Source organism: Ursus americanus, chromosome 25, assembly GCF_024610735.1.
Source record: "Ursus americanus isolate L20-20 chromosome 25, mUrsAme1.1.p, whole genome shotgun sequence".
NCBI lineage: Eukaryota > Metazoa > Chordata > Mammalia > Carnivora > Ursidae > Ursus > Ursus americanus.
Genome location: NC_142151.1, coordinates 12,183,057 through 12,204,625, shown reverse-complemented (window position 1 = coordinate 12,204,625; position 21,569 = coordinate 12,183,057). Strand labels below are relative to the sequence as shown.

The window sequence follows — 21,569 nt, the reverse complement described above, 5'->3', positions numbered from 1 at the left end:
ATCACCTTTCAAACCCATGCATAGACACCTCTCACCGATATCTGATTTGCCACTTGGGCCTCCCTCGACCTGTTGGGTTCAAGGTCTGCTCAAGCTCTTCATTAGAAAACCATAAGTCAGTCGGGTTGATTAAAACAGTTGTTCATCCTCCTCAACTATTAGTTATAAGTATTCCGTTTTGTAATACTCACTTGAGAACTATGGTTCTGTTTCACTAGCCTATTCAACATTGGTTACGCTGCCCAAACCTCAAGTACTTCAGGCCTCTTTCCTACAGAATGAGCCAAGAGATTCATCATGACAGAAAAGGCAAAATTAACAGAAATACCATCCATGCAATGGAAGAACAACAAAGGGTCAAGACAGGCTAATAGAAGTTCTCTCGCTTGAAAAATGCTTGAAAAAGGAAAGCAGCCCTCAGGAAGAGGCTCAAAGCAGCTTCAGACTCAGGAAACTATGGTTACTCAGAATCCATGTGAGTTCCTGAGTTCACTGGAGTGTGACATTGAAACATGCCCAGAATAATGAGTGGGTTAGAAACAATACCAAGCAAGGGATCATTGAGTGAATTAAGGGTGTTCGGCTTGGAAAGACTGGAATGTGACTAAGGGTGATAACTGCATTTACCTATAGAGAACAAGAGGAGTCCTCTGTGTTTAGTTCTAGAAGATACAAAATGGAAAAGAGCTCTTCAGCTGCTTGCAAAAGCGTTGCACACTGTGCATTTTCTGTGCCATGATCCAGTGCAAGTTTATGCATGGCATTTAGTCGCCACTTCCTTGTCTCTCCTAACCTAAAATTACATTTAAAAGAACCTTGTCATGCTATTACTTATTTACAATTACAAAAATTTATGACTTTTGACCAAAGCCACAAGTGTATCAATAAGAAATCTTGTCTTGATTACTGCAATTATTTATTAGAAATCCTATCTGAAATACAACAAATTGCTCCCTAAAATCTCCATAGCATATGACCAAAATAATAGGACACAACTCTTGGGATGCAAAGAGACCAACTTCGGAAAACCTTAGAAAGCATTAGAGTACTTGACATTCCAAAACATTGATAGGAGGATCAAGAGACTGAAAGAACAAAGATGAAGTGAAATGATGGTTAAACAGATTATCTGCTGAGTAAATTATTCCTTGTCAGTGGCTGTTTTGGAATTGGCGCAGAGATAGTAATCTAATTCTGTCACTTCTTGTTCTCTGGTTTGCTCTGGGAAAAAGGAAAGCAAAAATAATGACTGAGAGGGCCACTCGACCTGAGTGGCTCCGTCGGTTAAGCGTCTGCTTTAGGCTTGGGTCATGATCTCAGGTTCCTGGGATCTTGCCTCAAGTCGGGCTCTGTGCTGGGCAGGGAGTCTGCTTCTCCCTCTCCCTCACCCCTGACCCTACTCATCCTCCCTCCCTCTCTCTTTCTCTCTCTCAAATACATGAATACAATCTTAAAATAAAAAAGAATGACAGAGAGACAGTGCAGTTGCTAAAATATCTGCTCATTAGAACTTTACCATGCCTGTTATCCTACCAGACTTACCAATCTTGATCTTATGCCTTTTGCTGGGCTTTGCTCAAAGCCAGCAGGATAGCGTAAGGAAGAGGAGGAGGAAGAAGAAGAGGAGGAGGATGAAGAAGAGGAGGAGGATGAAGATGAGGAGGAGGAGGAGGAGGAGGAGAAGGTGGTAAAGGGGGAGCGGGAGAGTGAAGGGGAGGGGAAGAGGAGGAGTTGTTACTTACCTTTAAATTAGATTGAAGGTACTTACCTTTAAATTACAGTTACCCTCCTCTTTCTTCTGGAGAGATGTGGAGTTTCTCACTTATATAGTTCCTAAAGAACAATAAGAGTCTTGCTGCTACATAGGAAGAACCTCCAGGCTTCTGTTGCGTTGCTTCAAGCAGAACATTTCCTCTATAGGAGTTATCACTAGTCTTCTTGTATTCTATATTATTAAATTGTCAAATGATAACACGTCTTCCACTGTCTTCCTTAACTGGGATGTGAATGACAATTAATGAAAGGTTAAGAAAATGCAACTGTAATTGCTTGATGACACAGGAACTACTTTGGGCGGAGGATTTAGGAAGAACGTTTCGATTTGTCAGGAGAGCCAAAGGAATCACTAAGTAGTGCCAGGGCAAGAGTCGACAAGGGAGAGAACCACATAATGTAGTATACCTCATTTAGAATTAATTTAGCTCACAGAGAATTCATAAGTGAAGATAATGTATGACATCAAATTCCCTTTGCAAAAATGTTGGAAGTGGGGAGCTGGACCTTGTAAAGAGGGTCCAGTGAATCATTTGGTGGGGGATGGCACTATTCCCAGCACCTTGGAAGGGAGTTTAAGACAAACTCACTTCCATGGAAGGGAAGTTGGGAAGTAAGAAATAAACAAATAAAAGCTGGCTTTCTTGCACAAACGTGAAAGGTCAGCTCCAGTGATTTCTGTGAACTTAGGACTTGGCTCCTCCATTTATTGTCTCTTTGAACTTGACCATGACAACCTAAACAGTTGATGAGATGGAATGAGAAACAAATGTCAACATAACAATCCCAATTAAAAATGTTCCGAAAAATCTTTTTTTAAAAAAACCCAAAGAACCTAAAGAGCTGAAGAAAATGTTCTCTGAAGATATGCTTCTGGCACATGCTAGGAGTCTGCACAGAGGTTCGAGGATAGAAACTGCTATTTTATCAATTGTCAATGGAAAAATAAAACCAAAAAGTGAGAAACAAAAAGCAAAAACCGTGAAACCCAACCTGTTTTGTAGTACTAGGAAAATGCTTGACTGGAAGAATATACCTAAAAAAGGAAACTCCTAAAAAAAAAAAAAAAAAAAAAAAGGAAACTCCTTTGGCTCTAAGGAGCAGAATACAGGGGCTAAATTTGTGCTCTGGTCAGATGTGCTTTCAAAATCTGTCTTCCTCACTTACTAGTTGTGCAATCTGGGCAAAATGGTTAACGTCTCAATTAACCATGTAAATCAGGTTAGCCTGATTCTTTCTGTCAAAAAAGAGAAACAGGAGAAATTCGCTTACAATGTTTTTGTGAGAATTGAGGGAGATGACACATAGAAAGTGCTCCTCCTGGCATACCAGAAATGTCCAATAAACATTAGTGATGAGGAAGATGCTGATAATGACATGGTATTTCTTAGAACGCACAAATTCTTTCCTTTGGTGTTAACAGCTGGATGAAAGAGAGGTTGACCTCCCATCTACTGAGCCTCTAGTACTATCGGAGGGATGTGTGCGGTGGGGATGGGTGGCAGGGAGTTGAGGTGGTAAGAGAGTCAAGGAGAAAGTGGAAACAAAGATGTGAGCCAAGGCAATAAAGACAGTGTGTTGAGGGTGGTAGTGGTATTGGCCGAGCAGAATCAGAGCTCTCTCCTCAAGGAGGGAACATTGCAGCTGCGGGGGAGGAACAGTTTCCTCTGCACTTCAACATCCTTCTACCTGAACTAAGACTCAAACTGACATTGTCACCGAAGCCCAAGGGTGCAAGAGCACCCGCCTCCAGGGGTTCCAACGCATCAGGTTAGGACACTTGTCACTGATTAAATCCAAAGGCAGGGAATCGAGCAGTGACAAAGCAAGAAAGGAATCCATTTCAGTGATGCTGACACTGGGAAGACACATACTCAAATCTCAAAGACGGCCTCCAAAGTGCTCAAACGACTTCTTGGTTTATGAGGCCAATGTGGGACAAAGATCAGTGGATGTGCATGTGGGCAGCATGGTCAAGTCAACCATTGTCTTGGAGTCAATCCTGCAGGGTCTTGATGGCATCAAGCAGTCCTTATCACTTGAGGGTTAGTTTCTGTTCTCATCACAGGATGCTTTGCCTGAAGGGTCCTTTGCCTGAATTAAAAGATAAGCTGTAGAGAAGAATTTAACCAGAAAGTACAGATTAAGGTCAAAATTGAGGTAAAGTCTTCTATCGACATGCGACAGATTAACAGGAGAAAATAAAGTTTTATTTTCTACACATGGGGACCCTACACAGGCATGAGAATTGCGAAGACACGCAAAATGACATATATATGTCATTCAGAGCTAAGAAGAAGGGAGTAGGCATCTGAAACTTCAAAGGGAGAGAATTCAATTTACAGGAAGATGAGAAAGAGGAGCCGTTTGATAAACAAATCTTGGCTCATTCAGAAACAATGGGACAGGGAGGACTCGGATGCAACAGGACTTGTTAGCTTCTTCTGCGTCTTCCATACTTAGTTATGTCGTTATCTTTGATTCTCTTCCTGGAGAAATACAATTTCTCTTTACCGTTGAGGGAGAGGTGAAGAGCTATCCGTGAACCGGCTGGATTTTGGTTGCTTTCTAACTCAAAAATCATCTTCATGCTAAGGATTTTCACCTTGGGGTGGCCTGTCCTTGGTCCCTACACAGCTACCTGTCCTTTTATTTCTGTCTTTTATACAAGGTAAGGGCAGAAATTATTAAACAGGATAGTCAGTGTCAAGGCGTGTCAGTACTGGCTGAGGTGGGCTGCTGGTGGTAGGATAGTGGGGTAACTGCAGGGGTGACCCAAGTAGCTTTCGAGATCAGTGACCATATGCACTTTACGGTATCTTTAAAGTCTCACAAAAGTAGGCCCAGCAGGTAGCTGAGCAACAGTGATGATCAACACGGACCAATTCCACATTGTGCTTTCACTACTGCCCTTTGTTAAATTCTGCATTTTTATATTGATGGGCCCTTTAGGTGAATTCCTATGGCTGTCTTACAGCTTAATACAAATATCTATTTCAACCTTTTCATTTTCTTTGCTGTTTCAAACAGCAACAGGTATTAAGCATTTACGTGGGGCGTATACGGTGCAAAGGACTGTATAAGCTTATCTCATTCAATCCCTACCAAAATGTCATATGTACTATTATTGTTCTCATTTTCAAATAAGAACAGTAAGACCTGTCCAAGGTCACACAGCGAAGGATTAGTGGGACTCAGGCGGTCCAATTTCAAAACCCTAAGCATCTAGCTCTTACTCTGGTTGTAAAGGGTACCTGAATTACTTAACAATGAATATAAGATAAGCTGGAAAATAGTAAAGAAAAGAAAACTAGCATATATTAAGCAGCTACTATGTGCAAGGCCCTGCTCTCTCCTTAAGGCCTTGTAAAAACCACAAAAGCTCCGTGAAATGTTCCCCATTTAATGGGGTAAAGAGACTGAAGCTCAGAATTGTCCAACGACACATGGTGATCAACTATAGTAAAAAAAGAAAAAAGAAAAAAAGACAAGCGATTTGTGGTTTGTTAAACTTCCTACTCTTCCTATACAAATCCCCACAGCTTTCCTAACAGGTATTTCAGACTATCTACCTCCCCTTTTTTTTTAAGTTCCGTCGTTCATTTGTTTATTTATTTATTTATTTCTTCCTTTATTTAAGTAATCCCTGTACCCAATGTGGGGCTCAAACTCACACCCCAGATCAAGAGTCACACGCTCTTTGGACTGAGGCAGCCAGGCACCCTCCGCCTCATGTGTCTGAAGAAAAGTTTCAAAAACGGAGCTGTGGTTCTCTCCCTGAATCTGACACGATTTGGATAAAGAGATTTTTGGAGTTTTATTGTAGAAAGTTTTAAGGGCTGTTTAGTTCACAACCCAGCACTATAAACGGAATAGATAAAACCAGGAATAGAAGAAGGGGGAAATCAGTAGCCTGGCTTAACACCCTGTGTCTCTAAGACCGATCCTAAAGAACACATAAGAATAAGAAAAAACGTGTTGGGGCCTTAGGAATGGGAACCTTGGTGAGGATGGGACTCTTCCATTTCAAACCTGAATCCTCAAAGTTCCCTCTCCTGAAATGCACCTCCTCCAAGGGCACCATGTGGTGTGCATATTTGAGAAAGAACAGCACACTTTATCCACGTGGATAATCAAACGTATTTTCTAAACGGATTTCTACCGCTTGTGTGGTGTTCATAAAACAATATTGTTTCTGATATATGTCAATAAATGTACCTATGACAAAATAAACCTAGTTTTCTCCAACAAGATGTAATTCTTTTGTTTTCTCCTTTAAACCATAAATCTCTAAATCAACTTTGTCACTCTACATTTTATCATAAAACAATGAAGTTAAAACTAATGTTAGAGAACAATTTTTCTAGAATTTTTAATCTCAATATGAAGAACTAGAAGTAAAGCCCAGTGTGTTTTAATGATTCTTCCACGTTCAGATTACTCCCTAGGGAAGAACAATGAGAAGGAAAGTTGGGTCTTAACGCCCAAGAATGCTTTCTTTCTACGTGCCATATATATTTAGGACAATTTGCAGTAAGCAGCACTATCGATGATTTGGGGGTCTTTGGCCCTATCTGTGTGCTTCCTTGAATAGAAAGGCTGATTAACTGTGCTGTGTCTCTCATTTCAAAACGGCTAAGTGACCATTACAGCCTTTTGGGAATTGTATACACATTTTGGTTACTGTATACAGACAAAAATTGTGAAATGTTACCTAGAAGTCATAAAACATCAATTGACAGGGCCATAAGCCCTAACCATAAAACAAAAAGTAAAGATATTTGCTATGCAAGTCTTTTAGGAGCGCTTGTATCCAGAGGTTAGAGAAAACGCCTTCAAATCAGTAAGAAAAATGAAAATACCCATATAGTAACAGGTAAAGGATTTGAGCAGACGCTTCACAAAAAAGCAAATACAAATGCCCAGAACATAAGAAAGGATTCTCATCTTCATTAACCAACACGGAAATGGAATTAAAATAATTAAGTTAAATATCCTTGAGAAAAGAAAAATAGAGGCATATCTGGAAAAAAAAAAGAAAAGGAAAGGAAAGGAAAGGAATGGAAAGAAAAGAAAAGAAAAGAAAAGAAAAGAAAGAAGAAAAAAGAAAAGAAAAGAAAACAAAAACAAAAACATTAGAAACCTAGTCTACTTCTTAGGGATAGGAATTGAAACAGAAATAGTTTTTGCTGCTCCTGAGGTGGTACAATTTACTCAAGCCTGAGAAAGTGAGAAGCTAGAAGAAAACGTCGTAGGGGAAAGGAGAGAGCTTACAGAAAGGGATCTACTGTTTCTCACCTAGACCTGGGGACACTGGCTTTCCTCCAAACTACCAAGAGCTTAATTCAAGATTCAAGGGACAAGTCCTTTAGCTTCACTGGGGATGTAGTTAAACAACCATATTCGTATGTAAAATTTTATCAAACTTTACAATGAAGATCTATAGTCTATACTGTATACAAAATAGTCCTCAAAAAAAAAAGTTAAAAGCATAAGATAAGGGTAATTCTCCAGCTGTGGTAAACTTGGGGGCAAGAAAGAAGCCTCCTCTAGGGGATAGGATTCATGGGCCTAAAGAATTGCACTTCTAGGAAGTAACAGTGACAGACATGGTCATTGAGGGTTAACAGGTTTGGGGCTCCTGTTGGGGATGAAGACATACAACTTTCAAAGCAGAAGATTTGAATGAAGTCTAAGGTTGCTTAGACTTCCCTATTACAAATAAGAGAGTCCTGCTTGAAGAAAAATGTTGTGGGAGTGCCTGGGGGGCTCAGTGGTTAAGACTATGACTCTTGATTTCGGATCAGGTCGTGGTCTCAAAGTCATGGGATCAAGCCACCTTGTGGGGCTGTGGGCTCAGCTGGGAGCCTGCTTGAGATTCTCTCCCTCTTTCTCTCCCTCAGCAGCTCCCACTTGCTAATGTGCTCTCTCTCTGTCTCTGTCTAAAATAAAGAAATAAATCTTAAAGAAACATAGCGTGGAAGGACCCAGACCCCATTGAATATTGTGATGCTAGCAGCACGAGATTCATAAAGGAACTGGAAATTCAGAGGTTTCTCAGAAACTAATAGAAAGAGGAATTTTTAAGCCAACTCTAGACGATGTTTACAAAGTGTTAAAAAGACAAGAAGTTTGCATTCCACACTCTGAGTGAGAATACACAGGGATAGCACAAGATCCCTGCTAACTTCTTAAGGGAAAGATTTTTCTGATTGATTGATATATAGATTTAAGTTTACTTTGGTTATAAGAAGAATGGATACAGTATTTGTTGGAATGGGGAGGAGCTCAATGAAGTGTCCAGCTAATAAGTTATGGTGTAGTAAGCGGACCTGAAGAGAAATAATAGTGGCTCACTTTTGGATGGTGGTTGTAGAGTTAGGGCATCGTTCAATGGGTGAATTCCACATATTGTCTAGGTAAAGCTGATAGGTCCTTTTACTCCATTAGATACCGGGAAGGAGTGGAAGAAGGAGCAGATTCAAAAACCTTTGGGAACCTTCGTACTGTAGCCATTGAGACTACAGTGCTATGTACGGTTGAGTGGCAAATGTTGATGAGGGACGGGAGAACAAGAATCAAAACTCCTTATGGTTTTTATTAACATATTATGTTTCGGAGATCTATGAAACAACCAAGTGGAAATGCTTAATCGACAACTGAGTAGATGAATCTTTTGCTAAGGATGGAAATAACAGGTACACACTTGGAAGTCATCAACATATAAATGGGATGATGTAAAAAAGTTCTAGAGAAGTGACAGCAGTTCTGAAACCTGAGATATTCAAATAGTTAGAGGGTAAATACAAAGAAATCCCAGTAGAAGAAAAAAAGCAAGAGCTCTTAGGAAGGTAAAAAAAAAAAAAAAAAGCAAAGAAATGTGTAGCGGAATGGAAATAAGAGATGTCATTGTGTTAGGTGGACAGGGAGATCAGGTTTCCAATGCAGTGAGGAAAAGAGGAAAACTGATATAACAACATAACCATTGGAAGTGGGAACGTGGATGTAATAGATGACCCCACTAGAGCAATGTTAGTGAGGTGTAGGGGCAGAAGTCAGATTCGGTGGGAGAGGTTAAGGAGGGAATGGATTAAGAAAAAGCAGAGACATGGGGAGTGTATCATTTTTTCGTGAACATTTTTATTAAGGAGAGTAGAGAATGGAGCATGGGAGCAAGGCAGAATTTTAGTGCTATCGTTGGTTTTGTTTTTAAGTGGAATGATACAGTGGGTGCATGCAAACTGAAACAATTCAGTGGAGAGGAGCATAATAATATAGGAGAGGTGTAGTACCAGCTGGAGCAATGATGTCACAAACTTTATCTCTGACATTACAAGGTGGAACCCTCAAACCTGAGAGAGGCATATGTAGGTGGGTGAACATGAAACTATGAAACCTCCAGATTCCCTGGAACCTACAGGGCCACCAAGAGCAAACCCCTACAACCTACAAGGGCAGGCTCTGAGAGCCTCCTCACTCCTGAAATTGTTCAATTAATTTGAGGGAAGGTGACATTGCTTCTCCACAAGAAATGCCCTACCACTCCTCATTACTTCAGGACGAAGTTTCAACACAGCCCACTAAGGTAGATGAAAGGTCCATTCTAAAAAACAAAACAAAACAAAACAATACAGGCTAATACGGACACATATTGCTAACAGATGGTGGAAATGGGTCTTGAGGGTGATGGATCAAAAGGTTCTCTATATTCAGTCTGGGTATGGAGAAGTTATCGAGCTGAGGGCCCTAAATAATGATGTATGGCTCATATTCTGGCAAAGGCACATAAATCCTGCCCTAATATTCCACTGGGAGAGCTCCACGAAAGTTGGACACAATGCTCGCCCCATATATAAGGTAGACTTCCTGCAAGTCCCTTGACATAGCATTAAAACGGATGAGAAAGTTTGGGGAGATGATAAGGCCAGAAGGATTACGACATAAGACCCAAGAGACAACCATCTATTTTCTGCAGCGGATCCCTGAAGATATCTTGTTCACGGAGGCAACAAGGAATGCTCTGGTAAGGGGAACACTCGCAACACTGAGAACTCCGTGACGGGAAGTCCTCTGTAGGCCACAATTGGCTGATGGGAGAGGCTGCCAGCAACCCGGGCTCCTTTTATTCGTGAGTACATTGGAATGGTCTGTTGTAGCACTGAACTCTCATCAGCATATGGAGCAGCAAAGCCAGCCAGAGTGCTATTCATCGTGTACTGATCTGCAGGAATCTGCAGTCAGCAATAGAGTAATGGTAATCCTAGGATTCTGAGAGAGAGAGACTCATAAGTTAGGTGCTTCTTGGAGTAGGTAAGAAAAAAAAATTCTAAGAAGCTATTCTAATAGTAAAACACTATTACTTCTCAAGCTGCCAACACTTAGCCACATCCCTTCATTGACAGAAGAGGAGGCTGGGTCCCTTTGAAGATCGACCTTGTCAGGTTTCCATGGTACACGTTTCCCCAAATTCAGTCCTCCCCAAAGTGAATTCACTCAGTTGACAGATTAATGGTGAGCTGGGGAAAGAGAGAGAATTTGCTATTTTGAGAGTTTGTCAATAGCACGTAGGACGGGACGGTAATACCAGAGTAACAACAATGCCACCGTGATCTTCCAGGGAGAGTGGACATGTAGGTGGGACAAACCCTTCAGTGACTCCAGAGGGCCCCCATACACTGCTGTGGTTACCTACCTCCTTCTAAGGAAAAAAATTGCGATAGATGTGCTTAGCCTCTGTCGGAATGCAGTGCTGACATTTCTTAAGATTTGGGTCACTAGAAACTGTCATCTAATAGACATCGGCCAGGTTTGATTTTCTTAATACCGTATTTATTTGTCTGCCCTCTGTGAAATCCTGAGCCAACCACTTTCCTCAAGCTACCGGGGAGGTATAGGAAAAGGAATATACGGGCCAGAGGAGACCTGGAAGAAAGACCCACGGGAGGTGGAGACCACTCCTTCCCAAGGCACAGAGGATGAGAGAAGCCACCAGAGACAAGGCAAAAGAGCCCCTTGGCCTCTGAAAGCGTAAAGTCCAGAATGACGTAGGAGAAGAGCCTTTGCTTCAGAGGCAGGTTCCTGGCATAACCAGTGGTGAGGCTCCCAAACACAGCCCCAAGCGTAGCCCGAGAGGCAACCACCCCCACCATGGCACTGAACTAGGCCCACCGAACTTGGCTGCTATGTCAATGACCCTTGAAATGGCCATAGTTCAGCAGCTGGGGTTGGGACTCAGTGAGGTCAGGGGACATGGGGCTGCCAAGCTGCTGAGGCTCTCATCTCTCAGTGTCTCTGGTGGGATTAGCACCACTGCAGAAAGGGATCGTCCCAAGAGCTGAGAGGTACTACTGACCTAGAAGGCCGTACAGACCAACTTTGCACAGGCCAACACATCCAGGGGATGCGGGGTAGGAGAACAACTCCGAGTGCAGAGAAGACAGAGCTGCAAACTTTTGTCTTCAGCCTCTCAAAGACAGGTACTAACTGGGTGCCAACGAGTTGAAATACACATAGGTTTGACTTCTGCTAAAAGCAGTTCTTGCCTAGTGAGGTATACATGGTCCAGTTTGGGATCAGTCTTCTTCTTGGCTCCCTGGGAAGACACTAGTGAACACCGTAGTCTCTCTGTCTCCTTTGGGACCAACCATCTAACTTTGTTTCAGAAGACAAACTATGTACAGGTAACCCCTCGTGAGTCTCATTCAGGCCCATCATCACTGTGTGTGAGGGATGTTCTTCTCCACATCGAATCAGGATTTCTAAGTTTCTAAGGATCTAAGAAAGCATAAGATGATTCGGTATTTAACTTTGGTATGGTAAAGATTGATACACGTGATTAAAAGTTGCGTGCAAATACCCACCTCTATGCTTCAAAACTGCCTGGGTAGTAGAATCCTCCTGTGACATGCCTTGAAGAGGGACTGGAAAAAAAGGCTCTTCTCAACCTGCTAGAAAGGTGTTGCCTGGTATGGCAGAAGAATTTCATCTTTAGGGACCATTTCTCTGTTCAGGTAGAATCATATAATTAAGCCCCCAAAGTCAACAGTATGCAAAACAACAACATTGGCGGTGTCTTTTCCACTATTTAAATAGCATTATTCTTGGCACTGAGGATGGTGAAACCTTGTTCCTGTCCTTAAGGAATGTAAGATCTAATGGAAGATTTAGCTTTCTCATAATGATGAGCACTACCAGAAAAGTGTCAAAAGAAGGAATTACGGAAGTGCAAAGCATGGGAGAGAAAGAGGGCGTCCTACAGGAGGTGCCATGGGATCTGGACTCTGCAGAGCAGTGAGGAAGAAAGCAGAGTAGAAGGCATGGCTCAATCTATGCATGTAGCATTATATTTTCAACGGTCTAGGAACACGGAATGATCCAGTGAGATTGCGGAGAAGATAGGAAGATAAAGCTGGAGTTGTGGGCTAGTTCCAGATTATGAAGAACATTGTGAATGTCAAAGTGAATCTGTGATCAATAATGTGGGCAACCAAGAAATTTTTGGAGAGTGGGAGTCACATGATCGTTTCTTTGCAAATACCTCAGACTGGGGTATAACTTTTAACATAACGTTTTGTTTTAGGTGGGCGACTACCTCCTCGATTCATTGTCACGCGAGCAAACTGGAAGTTGCTTCTGCTGGGGTGGGAAACCATTCTTTTGAAGGATATTAGGGGTGAAGAATTGGGGAGTAGAGCTCTCAACTGAAGATAATACTGCTAGGCATGCAGCTTTTAACTAGGAAAGCCAAGTTTGGGGATCTCTTTCTGAAAACAAAGCATGACACTAAATGGGACACTTGTAAATGTCCCTGCCTATTCATTAGTCTTGTATTATGCAATAGGGTATTGATTTGCATATAACACTGTGAGCTTTGCAGCCTAGTATGTGGATTGAAATGAGAGCAACCATCATCTAGTAAGTTATTGTCAATTATCTTTAGTACCTTGTGTTATTAGGAGGCCGGCTGGTGTTTGTCTTTTACACTTCTTTTTCCCCAGTGCTTTCAGTAAAGGATGGAAAATGGGAAAAGATCACCGCGGGGCCTCCTTCCCTGCTCGATGGTAAACTGAAAGCTGCTCCTTTTTTCTTGAGTCTTCACCCAAGTCACTTTCAAATATTTCCAGCCTTGGGTTTATACGTCTTAAAACATTTTGCATTGTGAAATGTACCCAACTCCATCTATAAGATAGTCACACCCCTTCCGAAATTGTATGCCAAGTCTAAGAGGGTCCTGAGAATGCGAACTACCAGAGATGAATTTGGCTTCTGAAGAGGTCAGCTCTAGGTCTGATTTCAGACCTGAAGGGTGTGTGAGAATAAACAGAATTGTACATGTTTCCATGGTGTCTGTTCTCCTGACCTGTAAATTATTCATTCATGCTACTGCTAAGAGCAAACTTCTTATATTCTTGATACACATGTCCACTAGAACCTTCTTTATCCTCACCTAATGCTCTAGTCAGCCTCTTGGGGACACCTTCAATACATGCGTGAGTGTCCACAGGTATTATCCAGTTTGGACTCTCAGAGAAACAAGAACGTCGAGGTGAAGCACAGTTCCTAGGGCCATCGACTGAGGGCGCTCCCCTGTACAACCTCCTTCTGGTGTTCTCCACTCAGAAGCTTCCAAGGTGTTTGGAACAGGTGTCTTGTCATTAGTCCAAGTATCCCCCCTTCACTGAAAAATTCTGGTAAGTAGATTTTCTCACTGGGTTAGTTGGAAAGGGTCGCTGTAACAAAGTACTACAAAGCAAGTGGCTTAAAGAACAGAAGTGCATGTCCTCCCAGCCCTGGAGACCAGAAGTCTAAGGACAAGGTGTTGGTGCTGTCTGACGGCTCTCGGGAAGAATCTCTTCCAGGTCTTTCACCCAGCAACACCTGGCTTGCTGGCAATCTTTGGTGTTCCTTAGCTTCTACCACATCACCCCAGTCTCTGCTCCGATGGTCACTTCATTCTCCCCGTGAACATTCGTGTGTCCTACTTTTCCCGATTCATGTTTATTTCTTTTCTGGTTAATTTTCTCTTTTGAAAAATATTGAAGCTCTGTTGACATATAATATTATAGGAGCTTCAGGTATACAACGGAGTGATTCAACATTTATACACATTTTGAAGGATCACCTGGAAAAGCCAGCTACCATCTATCGATAGAACTTTGCTAGGTATTACTACCTGCATTCCTGTGTTCCTTGAGTGTAGGTAGTATCCCCGTATTTTATTGATTCTATAAATGTATGTTTGTACCTTTTCACCTGCGTTTTCGTCTCATTTGCACATCCCCCCCCCCCCCCGCCTTCCAACACCACTGGATAATTAGTTCTCTGTATCTATGACTCTGTGTCTGTTTTGTGTTGTTGGCTCTTTTGTTTTGGTTTTAGCTCCCACAGGTGTATCAAATCACATGGTATTTGTCTTTCTCAGACTGACTTCTTTCCCTTAGCACTGTACTCTCTAGATCCATCTGTGTTGTTGCACAGGGCAAGATTTCCTTCATTTCCATCACCGAGAAATGTTCCACTATGTCTACACACCACATCGTCTTTAGCCATTCATGTATCCATGCATACTTAGGCTGCCTCCATATCTTGGCTATGGTAAAGAATGCTGCAGTGAACTTGACGGATGCATATGCCTTATCAAAATACCATTTTCCTTTTCTTTGGGGGAATACCAAGAAGTAGACTTGTTGCACTGTATTGTCGCTCTAGTGTTCAGTCTTTGAGGAACGTCCATACTCTTGCTTGCTTCTAGTGGCCGCACCAGTTTGCATTCCCAGCAACAGCGCTCAGTGTTCCCTTTTCCACACACCCTCACCTCATAATATAACACACATTCATTGAATGACTACCAGAAATCAAAGGAGTTCACAAGGTAATGTTCTCTGTGTTTAAGCTAAGAAGAGGGTGTGCATGTTGGTGATCAGAACTTGGACAACTCCCTTACTGGTCTCAAGAATACAAATTTCTTTTGCTTGGGAATATTGGTGGCAGTTAAGTCCCTCACAAAATAATGAAAATCTGAGCTATGTAAAGCCGCACAATGAACAATATTTGGAGTCCACTCAGGGCTTTGGAACTCCCAACCTCTCCTTCCTGTCCCCCGACTAGGAACCATGGCCCTAGAAGGAAAACAAGAGCCAGGGCTTTAATGCTGATGACTTTATTGATGATTTGAAGTCGGAGAAAGGAAAGGCCAAGTTCCCACCACTGAAAACTCCATGGTCACCACTTGATCTCTATGCATTTCTAAAAAAGAGAATTTCAGACAGAAATATTAATTGGGCTTGGACATGATCTGTGTGTATTTCTACTAGTAGATAGTAGAAGACATTATAAAACATCATGTTAAGAGAGAGAGAAGAAACAGCAGATGTGAGAGGAGGAGGCCAGGAGAGAATAGAGAGAAGGGAAGAGAGGAGAGGAGAGGAAAGGCATGGGAACGTACAAATTGTGAAGGCTGTAGGCTAATAAAAGAATGAGGGAGTCATTCTTAAAAAATATATAAGAGGAAAGAAAGGAAAGGAAAGGAAAGGAAAGGAAAGGAAAGGAAAGGAAAGGAAAGGAAAGGAAAGGAAAGGAAAGGGAAGGGAAGGGAAGGGAAGGGAAAGAAAGGAAGGAAAGAAAGGAAAAAGGAAAGGAAAGGAAAGGAAAAGAAAAGAAAAGGAAAGAAAAGAAAAGAAAAGAAAAGAAAGGAAAAGATCAGGGTGGAAGGAACACTGGCTCTGATAATGGAGGAGACTTTTCTATAGGTAAGGCTGATGCAAGGAGAATCACCACAAGGACAAGAAGTTTAGGAGTGATTAAAGCCAAGACTTAAATGAGACCAGAGAACAGAAACAAGAGAGAGCATGAGGACACTGAAAAGGAGAAATTCACTAGATCAGGGAATAAGTATGCACTTAATACCTAGAGCATAAGCGGAGGTCCTCTTTAGTTGGTATTCCTTGTCACTGGCCACCAGGCTGACCATGCTGCTCATCTCTTCCCTGTTGGTCTCTCTGGGCACCCGGGCCACCAGGGCCACCAGGACGACCTTGGCCACCTGGTCCTTGTTGTCCAGCTGGTCCTTGTTGGCCTCCTGGACCTCCTTGGCCACCGGGTCCTTGTTGACCAGCTGGTCCTTGTGGACCACCGGGACCACCTTGGCCACTGGGGCCTTGTTGGCCAGCTGGTCCTTGTGGGTCACCTGTACCATTTTGGCCACCGGGTCCTTGTGGACGACCGGGACCAACTTGTCCACTGGGTCCTTGTTGGCTACCGGGTCCTTGTGGGCCACCTGGATGACCTGGGCCACCTGGTCCTTGTTGGCTACCTGGTCCTTGTGGGCCACCTGGTCCTTGTTGTGCTCCTGGACCACCTTGGCCCCCGGGTCCTTGTTGGCCACCTGGTCCTTGTGGGTCACCTGTACCATTTTGGCCACCGGGTCCTTGTGGACGACCGGGACCACCTTGGCCCCCGGGTCCTTGTTGGCCACCTGGTCCTTGTGGGTCACCTGTACCATTTTGGCCACCGGGTCCTTGTGGACGACCTGGACCACCTTGGCCACCGGGTCCTTGTTGGCCAGCTGGTCCTTGTGGGTCACCGGTACCATTTTGGCCACCGGGTCCTTGTGGACGACCTGGACCACCTTGGCCACCGGGTCCTTGTTGGCCTGCTGGTCCTTGTGGGTCACCTGTACCATTTTGGCCACCGGGTCCTTGTGGACGACCTGGACCACCTTGGCCACCGGGTCCTTGTTGGCCTGCTGGTCCTTGTGGGTCACCTGAACCATTTTGGCCACCGGGTCCTTGTGGACGACCAGGACCACCTTGGCCCCCGGGTCCTTGTTGGCCACCTGGTCCTTGTGGGTCACCTGTACCATTTTGGCCACCGGGTCCTTGTGGACGACCAGGACCACCTTGGCCCCCGGGTCCTTGTTGGCCACCTGGTCCTTGTGGGTCACCTGTACCATTTTGGCCACCGGGTCCTTGTGGACGACCTGGACCACCTTGGCCACCGGGTCCTTGTTGGCCAGCTGGTCCTTGTGGGTCACCTGAACCATTTTGGCCACTAGGTCCTTGTTGGTGACCAGGTCCTTGTGGGCCACCTGGATGACCTTGTCCACCTGGTCCTTGTTGGCTACCTGGTCCCTGTTGGCCAGCTGGTCCTTGTGGGCCAACTGGACGACCCAGGCCACCTGGACGACCTTGGCCACCTGGTCCTTGAGGGCCACCTGGGCCATGTGGGCCTTTGGGGCCTCCCTGGACACCCAGGTTATGAGGCTTCTTTGGTGGACCATGGCCTTTGTCTCCAGGTTTGCCTCTCGGATCTCCATTTTCTTCTTGAGGTTGGACTTGTAATTCCTCTGGGCTCTCTTCCAATAATTCATCATCTACTTAGGCAAGACAACACAGATTCAGAAAGGATCAGAAAAAAACATAGGTTAGCCACAAACTGAAAGGAGGCAAGTCTGGGATGTACGATAGCGTCAGTGTAGTTAGAGGAAATACACTGCTGGTTTCTGTGGTGTTAGGTAGTGACCAGGGCCTAGAATCAAATCCCAGAGGAGAAGGGGCACAGAGACCCTGGCCTTGTGACAGTGCATGTACTTAGCTTAGCAGGTCTTGTTTGCCCACTCTGTATTTGGGGTGCTTCTGCTGATTCTGTATTCACATCTATTCTGAACGTGCTGTGATATACACCAATTCATCTATAATCACCAGATATCTCGTGATATCTGGGAAAAACCACCAGGCAGGTTCACTGTGTCTACTCTTCACAGTGGTACAGCAAATCATAGAACACCCACCTGCCCTTTCTTCCATCCCCTTCTACAAGTTGTGAGGTCTGTCGCAAACAGAAGCTGTAAAGAAAGCCTACCTTCTATTGTTTCCCTTTGCAAATTTCTGGTAGCTATACTTGAGAACAAGCCCTCACCAACTCTCTTTCTGGTTTGAAGATTTTGTTTTTAAGGAATTTCTACACCCCTCGTGGGTCTCAACCTCACAACCCTGAGATCAAGAGTCCCATGCTCTACCGACTGATCAGCCAGCCCCTCCCCCCTTTGCAAAGATTTTAAGTAATCCCTCACCATGTCTTGCATCCACTCTCAATCATTTCTTCATCGTCTCCTGGGGTCTCTCTTATAATCCTTCTCTTCTGGTTTTGTCATATATTTTATGCAATGCCCATATACTAAATTGCACCTTTTGTCAGATGCAAAGATTCCGAGCTTAACGGACACAGTCTGTGCTCTCAGGCTCCTTACTCCTCATTGTTGTCAGACCGACAGCGAAATCGGTGTGTCACTTGCTTTTTCAAAACTCTCTCTGTTGCCCACGGAATAAATTACAAATTCACTTTGCCATTTATAACATCCTGCACAATATGAAATGAACCCACATCTCCTGCTCTATGTTCCTAGATTCACTTCATCCTGACTGATTATTCAGCGTTCCTAGATTAGTGAAAACAGTATATGCATAGATTTAGCTTTGCATTTCACTCTGCTGTTGCCCATGTCTCCACTCTGCAGGGTCCAGATCACATGGCATCTCCTGTATGAGGTTTCCTCTTTTCTCTCCTGTTTGGAGCTTCTATAATCCCTTATTTTGCCAGCTTTTGGGCAGTGATCATTGTTATGTCCAAGTCAAATCTTCCATTAGATCCTGTGTTCCTTAAAGGTAGGAACCATGTTTCATTCACTTTTGAAGCCTTGATACCAAGTACAGGATCCTGCCATGGTTTCTATGAAGGGTTGGATTTTATTGCATCAGTGATGGGGTCAAGCAGGTGGATAATCAAACCACTCTTTGAGGTATCCTCTGATATGCCTGCCCTTACAAAGACAACCAAGGCCAGGTAACTGAAGCAAGGAAAATTCAGAAGGAAAGGGGTGACCACAATGTCTAGATCTGAGACAACTCCTAAACCCAAAGCAACGCATTCCCTCCTGCTCAACTTCTTTCCCCCCTTTGGTCTTTGTGCTCCTCCTGCGATGCGGAACTAATAGGGATAAACTATATAGAATATCATGGTTGAAAAAGGAAATTTTGAAGCTTACGTGTGATTTAAAAATAAAAAAAATCGAAATTCTGCGTTATTTCTGTGACCCTCTGATTCCTTGAATCCATTAAGAAAAAGTCTAAATAAGTTGATTGACTTAGAAATCACTCACCTAATAATTGGGGTGTCTGCTCTTCCTCTTAAGAAGCTTCAACAAAGAAAGAGCCAAAAAAAAAAAAATGACATACGAAATACTTCATAACCCAAATACAGGGTCCTTGACAAGCTAGGAGCTGGGGAAATTCATTAAACTTATAAAGGTGTTCCACAAGGCACAAAATTTTTGGTTGACCATTGCTCAATTTTGCCACTTCGTTGGTGGTGTGACTTACAATTCGTTAGCTCCCCCATGGACTCTGGTCTTTCTTCATCCTCCCTTCTATGCACATTCCCACCCACATCATTAAAACTGACTTCAGTGTTTCTCATTTGAAGATTGTCCAACTAATCCTGGCTTCACATTTCATCTGCTCTGAGAAAATTGGCCCTTTCCAAGGTATCAAGGTTTAATACCAAAGGCGTTAAGCATTAGTGCTGAAAATGAGTAAGCTGCAATGGGAAACTTACCCTATGAGCAACTATAGTACTTGAGTTAAATTACATAGTATCTTTATGCTTCCAATTAGTTGAATGTCAATAGAGATAACTCCCTTACAAATGCGAGGATTTGTGTCAGCCAAATCATTAGCCATTGGTTGTAGAAGGATTTAGAGAAAAACCTTTACAAATGAGTAGGGAGTCTAAGAGAAGCCAGAATACTAAGAGGTTTGGATACAATAGAGCAATATTGCCCAAACTACAACCCTAGTCCTGACCACTGGTGTTGAAGCAGAGGTGACAGACTCATACAATTTTACCAATTCTGCATCAGTTACAGAAATGAATGACTGTAGATAGAAGAGAGATTAAGTGACTTCTTGCAACAGAGAAAGTTGGAGACCTGAAACCACATAGCTTACTGGCTAGATTAACGTGACTTCACTATTCCACAAAGCTCTTGCCCAGAGAGAGAAATGTTTTAATATTTAGCATTTGTTACAGGAAATTGCCCCAATTTCCCTGAAACAAACATAAATCTGTTCATGTCTCTAATGGCATCAAGTGGTGACTCTCCAAGACTCTCCCCAGCACTTCAGTACACTTGCCTCCTAAACTCTTAAATCATCAACTCATTCCTAATAAAGCCCTCCTACAACCAGACCCTAAAAGCTTACTTTTAGAGGTCCCAACTTTCCCCTTTCCAGAGTCATGGTTCATGTGTAAACTCTGAGTAATAAGCACTACTGTAAGTTGTTGCCATGAATAATTAATGATATCAAACATAAAAAGTAATGTTTTCTCCTCTTTTATTCACCTAGTCTCTGAAGAGAAAGTACTCAGTTTCTGAGAAAGCTCAATTCAACCTTCCCCTTTTCCATGAATCATAACCTCAGGCTTGTGTGATCCCCCATCTCCCAGCTTACCATCACTGATGCCCTGAGCAGAGCACAGGGCGACCAAAGCCATGGACAGCAAGAGCAGCAGCATCTTGGTAGAAGTCATGGTGTCTCTGTCTCCCTCTCCTGATGCTGCAGGAAACTCAGACACACTCCTGTATAAATACCCAAGAGAACGATATCACCTTTCAAACCCATGCATAGACACCTCTCACCGATATCTGATTTGCCACTTGGGCCTCCCTCGACCTGTTGGGTTCAAGGTCTGCTCAAGCTCTTCATTAGAAAATCATAAGTCAGTCGGGTTGTTTAAAACAGTTGTTCATCCTCTTCAACTATTAGTTATAAGTATTCCGTTTTGTAATACTCACTTGAGAACTATGGTTCTGTTTCACTAGCCTATTCAACATTGGTTATGCTGCCCAAACCTCAAATACTTCAGGCCTTTTTCCTACAGAATGAGCCAAGAGATTCATCATGACAGAAAAGGCAAAATTAACAGAAATACCATCCATGGAATGGAAGAACAACAAAGGGTCAAGACAGGCTAATAGAAGTTCTCTCACTTGAAAAATGCTTGAAAAAGGAAAGCAGCCCTCAGGAAGAGGCTCAAAGCAGCTTCAGACTCAGAAATCTATGGTTACTCAGAATCCATGTGAGTTCCTGAGTTCACTGGAGTGTGACATTGAAACATGCCCAGAATAATGAGTGGGTTAGAAACAATACCAAGCAAGGGATCATGGACTGAATTAGGGTGTTCGGCTTCGAAAGACTAGAATGTGACTAAGGGTGATAACTGCATTTACCTATAGAGAACAAGAGGAGTCCTGTGTGTTTAGTTCTAGAAGATACAAAAAGGAAAAGAGCTCTTCAGCTGCTTGCAAAAGCGTTGCACACTGTGCCTTTTCTGTGCCATGATCCAGTGCAAGTTTATGCATGGCATTTAGTCGCCACTTCCTTGTCTCTCCTAACCTAAAATTACATTTAAAAGAACCTTGTCATGCTATTACTTATTTGCAATTACAAAAATTTATGACTTTTGACCAAAGCCACAAGTGTATCAATAAGAAATCTTGTCTTGATTACTGCAATTACTTATTAGAAATCCTATCTGAAATACAACAAATTGCTCCCTAAAATCTCCATAGCATATGACCAAAATAATAGGACACAACTCTTGGGATGCAAAGAGACCAACTTCGGAAAACTTTAGAAAGCATTAGAGTACTTGACAATCCACAAAATTGATAGGAGGATCAAGAGACTGAAAGAACAAAGATAAAGTGAAATGATGGTTAAACAGATTATCTGCTGAGT

The 21,569-nt window shown here is 43.0% G+C and overlaps 1 protein-coding gene and 1 pseudogene across 3 annotated transcripts; both read right to left on the bottom strand.

Moving 5' to 3' along the window:
• Window positions 1–10,547: 10,547 nt before the first annotated feature.
• Window positions 10,548–11,679, bottom strand: LOC148107772 (ATP synthase F(0) complex subunit C2, mitochondrial pseudogene; annotated as a pseudogene).
• A 3,249-nt stretch (window positions 11,680–14,928) lies between these two features.
• LOC123781669 (uncharacterized) lies at window positions 14,929–20,858 on the bottom strand. Of its 3 annotated transcripts, none has more exons than XM_087855630.1 (4): window positions 20,819–20,858; window positions 20,280–20,407; window positions 15,679–17,143; window positions 14,949–15,018 (listed from the first exon to the last, which is right to left on the bottom strand). In XM_087855630.1, the coding sequence occupies exons 2-3, from the start codon at window positions 20,356–20,358 to the stop codon at window positions 15,720–15,722; spliced, it is 1,503 nt and encodes a 500-aa protein (XP_087711756.1). In that variant the 5' UTR covers window positions 20,359–20,407; window positions 20,819–20,858; the 3' UTR covers window positions 14,949–15,018; window positions 15,679–15,719. The 3 variants fall into 3 exon arrangements, with proteins under 3 accessions (XP_087711754.1, XP_087711756.1, XP_087711755.1); XM_087855629.1 differs by lacking the exon at window positions 20,819–20,858 and adding an exon at window positions 20,624–20,761; XM_087855628.1 differs by lacking the exon at window positions 20,819–20,858 and having other exon boundaries at window positions 14,929–15,018; window positions 20,280–20,367.
• Window positions 20,859–21,569: the final 711 nt, after the last annotated feature.

Bases quoted from the DNA above. Each gene is read 5' to 3' on its own strand.
- LOC123781669 (XM_087855628.1), bottom strand. The intron at 15,019-15,678 runs GTATTAAGTGCA...TCTCTTTTTTAG, and splicing joins GACCTCCGCTTATGCTCTAG to AAATGCATAGAGATCAAGTG.